The sequence below is a fragment of the Lactuca sativa genome, chromosome 6 (genome assembly GCF_002870075.4).
Source record: "Lactuca sativa cultivar Salinas chromosome 6, Lsat_Salinas_v11, whole genome shotgun sequence".
NCBI classification, from domain to species: Eukaryota; Viridiplantae; Streptophyta; class Magnoliopsida; order Asterales; family Asteraceae; genus Lactuca; species Lactuca sativa.
Genome location: NC_056628.2, coordinates 46,903,082 through 46,911,879, shown reverse-complemented (window position 1 = coordinate 46,911,879; position 8,798 = coordinate 46,903,082). Strand labels below are relative to the sequence as shown.

Here is an 8,798-nt window from a genome sequence, read left to right as displayed (position 1 = left end):
ATAACCAAACACTCCCTATACATTTAATTAACTCCATTTAACTTCTGATTAATTCCAAATTAATTACTATTATTTCTTATCATATAACATATTAATAAACCAATTATTCCAATTTATTAATCATATAATAAATTAACAATTCAGCCTCTTTTTTCAAAAGTGATTCTATCCAAATACTAGTTTTGAGGGCAATCCCAAAAGGACTTTGCTTCTAATTCAAGAATATATCAATTTAGTTATTGGCTTAGACACCTTCATCCAATAAGCATTGTTGTAAAAATCCCGACTAGGTCCCGATTAATCTCTGATTAATCCGTAGGCGCTACTCGACCAATTTTGTTGGTTGAATTAATTTGATTCAACTTACAAACCCCTTGTTGTCTTCTACTTCGCCTAGACACTCTCATCATCTATTGACACACACATTTCTCCTTATCTTTTTCATCCTTGTTCCAAGAACCAATTTGACGCGTTGAAAGGAACGAATAAGCCCAAAAACTCACATTCTTCAATTGTTGCATATTTAGCTTCTTTCATATGATGGGTGATTAAGAAATAAAAAGGACAAAAATCCTCCAATGATCGAAGCGATTAAAAGATCTAAAACAGGCTAGTATTACACCTACATCAACTAGTTTAGTTGATTTGGGAGGTATCATATTAAATTTGTTGTTAAGCATCAATGTTAATTTCACTAGATTCGATTGATTTTGTGGAAATTTGGTTCGGTAAAAGATGAATACATTATCTTGTATCGATCTAATGTCGATTATCTAGCGTCGATTGAGAAGGATCGGATGAATGCATAATCATGTTTTTGTGTGTTTTAATCTACAGGAGAGAGAGAGAGAGAGGGAGAGAGAGAGAGAGAGAGAGAGAGAGAGACTAAGTTGTTTATTTTCTTTTTCCTTTTATTTAAATAGATTTAAATAAAGAAAATCAAAAATATATTAAAAAGGCTAAATAATGATTATTTGTTAAAAGTTTTGAAACGATAAAGACTGCTTATAGGATTATTTAAGCTTAGGGACAATATTCCAGATTTATGGAAAACTACAAACACCATTCATGAGGTTTTGTCTTTAATATAAAAAACTTATAAATAGTTTATACCATTATATGATTTGTCAAAAATAAAAAATATCATTGAACATTTTGATTAGGTAAATTTATAAATCATGAGGTGACGATACTCATAAAATGATTAAAATCCAGGGTGATCTCGAAGAAATATGGTATTCATATCTTTTTTGCGTTCTTCAAATAGTATAATTGGAACAAACCAAACTGACATCATTGGTATAGCTTCTTGTCCGGACATTGTAAGGGGGTGTTTCAGATTGTTTTTCAAAACAATTTATTAAAAAGCTAATAAGTCAAAAAAAAAATATTTTGCAAACTCAAAAACATTTTTTAGAATATCTTTTTCATTAGCTTCAAAAAATAGTTTTTAAAAAGATGTAAAACTTGGTTTCATGAAATTGCTTTTGACTTTTTAACCAAAATAGAAATGAGTTTTTGGCTAGTTAACAATTTTTAGCTTTTTCACCATAAAAGCTAATGCAGTCACTTTTTAAAAAACCTATTTTACCACCACTATATTGTAATATAATACAATAAGCATTTTTTATCTAAAACTGCTTTTAGAGTTCAAAAAACTCCTAAACACCCCCTAAGTATGAAGCTAAATATTTATCTTTGAAAGAGAATAGAAGAGAGAAAATAACGGTTAAGGTGGAAAAATCATTTGAAAAAGTTGGGTCAATGTATTTCACCTCTATTCTATGTGGGCCGTTGAAAGGGTGTTTTTTGTATGCTCTTAACAAGTAAATACGTACACTGTATATGCCTAACAAGTTGTACCTTATTCTTATGTCTCATAAAAAAAGCCTCATAAATACAAAAAGGTGGGCTGTTTGTTGTTGCGCCTAGTCGAACTCATTCTAATCAGGCCTGGGCTAGTCTGCTTTCGGGCTTTTTGTTATTAATATAAATTTTACAATATCACTTATAAAATTTTATTACAACACCAATGAACCCATATCAGACTTGATTTAATAATTTCATATTTAAATGCAATAGTTTTTCTTTGCAAACCAACAAAATATCTTCATTAAAATTTCATAGACCTCAACAAGGTACACAAATCTTGAACAACAAAAGCCAAAAAAGGCCCAAAAACAACATAAAAACAAAATGCCATCTTCACTTCAAGACAAGACTAAACACAAAAACCTAAACCACAGTTATTAGAGTCGTGTATCATAAAATCGTATCCTCATCATCATCCTCATCATCCCAAATGTCCTCTCACTTTGCCAGCTCAGCACGGAGCTTCTTGGCAGCTGTAACCATGGCTTCAAGAGCAGGCTTGACCTCACCATACTTACGGGTCTTAAGCCCACAGTCAGGGTTGACCCACAAGATGTTAGTCTCCAAAACCGCAAGCATCTTGTTGATTCTGTCATGAATCTCCTCCATTGATGGTATTCTTGGAGAGTGGATGTCATACACACCGGGCCCAATTCCAGCTCCATACTTCACTCCCTCACGGAACACCGACAAAAGCTTCTCATCAGATCGCGAGTTCTCAATCGTGATGACATCAGCATCCATGTCAATGATGGAGTGGATGATGTCATTGAAGTTCGAGTAGCACATGTGTGTGTGGATCTGTCCATCAATAACAAACAAACAAACAAACATTTGTCAGTTAGTTACAACCAACAACCAACATGATAGTTGCATGTTAATCTGTAACAAACTTCTGTTAGTTTGTTACAACTAACACCCTGACATCCTTAACTGTGGAGTTCTTATGGGATCTGGTTTTTACCTGGGTGGTGTCCTGGACGCCAACATTGGTGATTCTGAAGGAGTGCACCGCCCAGTCTAAGTAGAAAGCGTGTTCGGCTTTCCTGAGTGGCAAACCTTCTCTCAAGGCCGCCTCGTCGATCTGGATAACGGTGATTCCGGCTTTCTCAAGATCCTCGACTTCGTCCTTGATGGCCAAAGCAATCTGGTAGCAAGTTTCGAATCTGAAACAAAAGAACGAATCATGTTTAGTGGTTTTCGAAAAGGGCAATTACGTAATTTTACATAAATTGATTGTTATTATTATACCTAGGTTGGTCGTTGCGGACGAAGGACCAGTTGAGAATGGTGACTGGACCGGTGAGCATACCCTTCATGGGGCGTTTGGTCATTTCCTGAGCCATGGTGGACCAGAAGACGGTCATGGCCTTGGGGCGGCTGACATCACCGTAGATGATTGGGGGCTTCACGCACCGAGAACCGTAGGATTGCACCCATCCGTTTGCAGTGAAGGCAAAACCAGACAATTGCTCCCCAAAGTACTCAACCATATCGTTCCTCTACAATAAACAAAATTGCTTTTTTTAGTTTTCACAGCTTTTTAACATTAAAATAATAATAGATATGTATATATACCTCTGGCTCTCCATGGACAAGAACATCAATGTCAAGCTCCTCTTGTAGTTGGACAACTTTGAAGATTTCCTCCTTGATGGCCTTAACATACTCTTCCTCAGAGATCCTATACAGAGACAGATTTGTTAGAAAATAATTTAAAATAAAAAATGAAAGGAGTGATTTAGAATTTTTGATTACTCACTTTTTGGCCTTGTATTCACGTCTAACTCTCCTGAGTTCAATGGTTTGTGGGAAAGAACCAATGGTGGTGGTGGGGAGGATTGGAAGGTTGAGCTTCTTCTGTTGAGCATCCAATCTAGCACTCACATTGGTGGCACGACGGTGGTCGTTACCTCTCAAAGCAACCGCCTGAGAAACCAAAAGGGTCAAAATTGGAAATTGGAGAGAAAAATATAATAAGGGTAAAACGGTCAATATCACTTACAGCCTTCTGGACAGCTTCATTGTTGACTCTTGGGGAACACTTCCTTGAGGCAAGAGCTGCAGCATTGGCAGCAAAGAATGCCTGCAAAAAATCAAGAAACATAAAGAATCAGTGAATCAATCACCCTTTTGAATTTGATAAACAAACATAAGGGTAAAATGGTAAAACTACTCACTTCATCCTTTTGACCAACAAGGGCCTTGGCCAAAGCGTTGACTTCCACAACCTTTTGAGCAGCAAATGCGAGCCAAGATTTGATTTCGTCATCCAATTTGGTTTCATTCACAAGATCCACAGCAGTGTGGAGGAGTGAAGAAGAGGTAGAGACAACAAGTTTGTCTTTTCCAACAATACCCTCGAGGGATTCAAGAACAGAGAGAGATCCAGCAAGGTCATTAGCCCAGATGTTTCTTCCATCAACAACTCCAGCAAAAAGGTATTTGCCTGAAGGGAAGCTGGACTTGATCAACTCAAGAGTCTTTTCACCACGAACTAAATCAAAGGTGTATCCTGTAACTCCTGGCAATGTGGTGAGGGTTTTGAATGCATCAGCTGGAATATCAGCAAAGTAGGTGGCTACAATGACATTAAGACCAGAGCATGTGGATTCAAGATCAGAGTAAGCCTTGGTGAATGCTTCCAATTGGTAGGGTTCAAGATCCTTCACAAGGGTAGCTTCGTCAAACTGGATCCATGAAGCACCAGCTGCCTTTAGTTCAGCAATAACTTCCCTGAAAAAAAAAGAAAGATTACTTCTTGTTATATTCCTATTCATTGTAGATATTAACAAAGTTGGGATAAAAAGACATACTTGTAGATTGGAAGGATTTTGTCAAGAAGGGATAGGAAATCAAAAGTCTTTTCTACCCCTCTTGCGGGTTTGGATAGCAACAAGTAGCTGACTGGGCCAACAAAGACTGGGACAGTATCAACTCCAAGCTGCACAAAGAAAATACAGATTACAAGAGGTTTCTTGATTTAAACCATAAAAATCAAGATTGGTAATGAAAAGATCAGAAACACATACAGCTTTAGCTTCCTTGTACTCATTCACAGCCTTGTGGGAAGCATATGAGAATTTCACTTCAGGACCCAACTCCGGGACAATGAAATGGCTATTTATTAATAAAAAAAAATAAACAGTTATTGATCATATTGTGTGAATATTAACACTGCTAATGAAAAACAATTGAGATTTGGAAACTTACTAGTTGGTGTCGAACCACTTGGTCATTTCCATGGCGGGAACAGAAGCATTTCCTCTGGCCATTGAGAAGTAAGTGTCGAAGCCAATTTCACCACCGTTCCAGTTGTATCTTGGGGGGACAGCACCGAGCATGGCGGTGGTGTCAAGAACTTGATCGTAGTGAGAGAAGGTGTTGCTGGGGATGTACTTGATGCCAGCATCGGACATTTGTTTCCAGATGGATGATCGGAGATCAGCAGACACTTTCTGCAAATCTTCAGCGGTGGTCTTGCCATCCCAGAAGGATTCAAGAGCGAATTTCAGCTCTCTTTTGGGGCCCATACGGGGGTAACCGACGATGTGAGATGCCATTGATCTGTTCAACCACAGGAAAGTTGTACATTTAGATAAGGTAAGAAGATGAAGCACAAATATAATTGTTTATTTGAAAAGAAATGATTGAGGTTTTCTTGATCTAGACTCAAGCGCCATCTACCTACCCACCAACCATAAAGACTAGTTGTTTGGTGTACAAGTACTACAGTACAAATGGCTAGATACTCGGATCAGTATAAGCTAACATTTTGAGTAAAAAAGTGTTAACATAGGACTTGAAGGAAACCTAACTTCGACTCAACTCTATCGATCTCAACAACCATTCATACTAAATCGAGAATACGTGTATCTTACCTAATGGATAGATTGACTTTAGAAATCTGAAGTAGATTGGAGTTTCTTTCTTTTACAGTGAAGCAGAGTCTAAATGACCCAAACAGAATCATTAGAACAGGGACTGATTTGAAGAAAAAGTTTAGATCTAAAAGAAAAAACTTAGATCCATAAGTAGATCTGCAGTTCCTAAAACCCTAGAAACACCAGATCTTATCGTTGTTTTGAAAATATGTCGATTATAAGTCGCACAATTCGAAATAAATTGCAAGATCTTATGATCTAATTAAACGATCTGTAATTACCGTTTTTCATTTTTACTGAACCACAATTAAACCCCAAAAATCAGCAATGGTCGTAAATGTAATGGGCCCCACTTAGCAACTATATTATCCCAAAAATGGCTGAATGCACACATTTTCATAGACTAGTACAGTGCGCGACGTCACTACGCACAAAGATTCGTAACTGTACACAGAAAATGAGATATTTTGAACAGATCACGGACGTTTAACTCTAGATCTAGCTGGTTTCTTACTGGATTCAATTTTTTTTTCAACAGAAGACTGAATTAACAGAAAAAACAAAGTAATTTGCAACAGATCTTCATTTTAATAGTAGAAGTTAAGTTAGAAAGGGGTCAGCTGGACAAGTGAACAGTGTTTCAAATGGAATTCAACCCTGGTAAACCTCAGAATGAGTGGCGTACCTGTAAGTAGGGTAGAAAGACGGAAGATCCGAATCAAAGGGGTCTCAAAGAGACGAATTGGTTGGTTCTTCCGGTGATAGAGAAGAGAGAAGAATGGTGGACACGAATTGGAGAGGAAGGAGAGTAGGGATATTTATACAAGAGTTAGGGGGTTGTGGGAGTGGGTGAGATGGTGACTGGGTAGATCTGATCACAATTCATCCCAGTGTGTGCTGAATTAACTACGCGCCGACACTCATGCGCGTGAATTCACGAGTTCCTTTATCATTTTGTCTTCTCATTTTAACAAAATGGTTAACATAAATAGTTTAAGATAAATAAGAAGCTAAACATTTGTGAGAACAGCTAATTATGGTATTTGATTAAATTCATCTGCTTTATAACTACATGTTACTAGTCAATGGTTATTACAGTCTTTCTCACATTTATAAATATTTTTATTTTTTATTTGATCTTTGATTCAAACAAAATAAAAATACTCATAAAAATGATCAAATGTTATCTTGGAATATAGGAAAAATGAAATATCCAGAAAAGTCTCAAAATTTTAGTTCAATTTATGATAAAGTCCTAAACTAAATATTGTTTATAAAAAAGCACATGATACCGGTTAAAACTTCGAAAAAACCCTTTTCGGCCGGTTTTGAAGATTTAGTCGGTATTCCATCTTTTTTCGTTAGTTTGCTTAAAATTTTGGGACTTTTTCGGAAACTACCTTATAACCAAAATATTGGGACTTTTTAGAAAATTACCATGGAATTAATGGATATTATTATTAACAAATCATTTATAAACATAACAAATGTTTTTATTATAAAAAAGAAAATACACTTGTTGCTAATTTTTAGGAATAAAACGGTGGTCTAAGTACTCCTTTATTGCTTATTAACCACATCAAACTCTCTACGTTCCTCTTATGCATCGTTGTGGGTATGATGGTGAGATGTACTCAATGAGTGTTCTTCTAATGTTGGTGTTCCTCTTATGTTGTTTAACCTAACTACCACCCAACATCCATACCTCACACGGTAACAATCATAGGCTAACACACATCTATCAAATGTGAAAAAGTGAATCGTGGATGATAGTTTATATGGAAAAAAGGGCCTCACCCCCCCCCCCTCTCTCTCCTAATTTTCAGAGTTCACACTTCCCCCTTCTTCCCCATTCTTCTGCTTCACACGAAGTGTGTGAGTGAGTGCGTGTTTTTATGAACAATTAATGGTCTGTGTCGAATGAATGACATCATCATCTTGCTTAGACTCCTCCTCCAACATCACGACAGGAGATGAACTTAAAATTGTAGTGCAATTGTTTCAAAACAACACCAGAAATGATGGCAATGGTGATGATTTAAATCGCAACATAGAAGAAGAAAAAGAAGGTTGCTCAAAGATGGTGATCACAGAGTGTAGAATATGTCAAGAAGACGCAGAACCCGAATTGGAATCTCCTTGTGCCTGTAATGGCACCCTCAAGGTTTATTTCTTGTTCTTATTCTTCCCTTGGTTTCTCTTCTGGTTTTCAAACCACAAACACATAGACAAAACAGTTTCCTCAAAGAAATTTGGAAGAGATAGAAGGTGAGAGAGATCACGAAGGGGTAGATATGAAAAATCAAGGAGAAGAGATGGCTCACCCTATCAACAGCAGGTCTATTAATTCAACGAAGGGGTAGATATAGAAAATCAAGGAGAAAAGATGGCTCACCATCATCACCGAGAGAACCTTCCACCAAGATATGTTGTTCGTCGGTGTGGCAGCGACGAAACCCTAATTGGAGTTAGAAGCACAAAGAGCACCACCGCCACCAAGTCCGGTTCTTTGAGAAGACAACAATTAATCTGAGAATGGAAGCATACATCAGAGCATCAGGTGAACAGATTTAGCAAACATGTTTGCTCATCTGTTTCCATCTCTTTTTCATGGAAACCGAAGCTATGGGCTTTTCTCATTGAGTTTATGGATGAACCCGATTTAGGGGTATGTTTACCCAACTGAAAACAGAGAGAACAGAGAAGGGAGATGTGGGTTTGGCTTTCTTTTTTACAGAGTGAGAGAGAGAGAGGGGGGTGGGGCCCTTTAATTAAATAATTATATTTTTTTCTTTTTTTTTAAATAGAGAAAACCTCATAAATGGTCCTTGTGTATTGAAATGACGAAAATGCCCCTCACTTAACGGTAGAAAGCTAACGGAGTTAGGCGGAAGGACCATTTGTTAAAAGTTTTGAAACCACAGGGACTATCTGTGAGGTTTTTTGAACTTAGGGATTAAACTTGATATTCCTGGAAACCACAGGGACCATTTTTGAAGTTTTGTCTATATTTAAATTGTCATTCAAAGTTTATTTTTCACT

The 8,798-nt window shown here is 37.0% G+C and overlaps 1 protein-coding gene across 2 annotated transcripts; it reads right to left on the bottom strand.

Annotated features, from left to right (window-relative positions):
- Positions 1–2,082: 2,082 nt before the first annotated feature.
- LOC111887445 (5-methyltetrahydropteroyltriglutamate--homocysteine methyltransferase) lies at positions 2,083–6,602 on the bottom strand. Of its 2 annotated transcripts, none has more exons than XM_023883616.3 (11): positions 6,442–6,602; positions 5,086–5,439; positions 4,905–4,992; positions 4,689–4,816; positions 4,053–4,608; positions 3,878–3,958; positions 3,635–3,801; positions 3,451–3,556; positions 3,124–3,374; positions 2,837–3,038; positions 2,083–2,673 (listed from the first exon to the last, which is right to left on the bottom strand). In XM_023883616.3, the coding sequence occupies exons 2-11, from the start codon at positions 5,433–5,435 to the stop codon at positions 2,311–2,313; spliced, it is 2,292 nt and encodes a 763-aa protein (XP_023739384.1). In that variant the 5' UTR covers positions 5,436–5,439; positions 6,442–6,602; the 3' UTR covers positions 2,083–2,310. The 2 variants fall into 2 exon arrangements, with proteins under 2 accessions (XP_023739384.1, XP_023739383.2); XM_023883615.3 differs by lacking the exon at positions 6,442–6,602 and adding an exon at positions 5,754–5,896.
- Between the last annotated feature and the right edge of the window lie 2,196 nt (positions 6,603–8,798).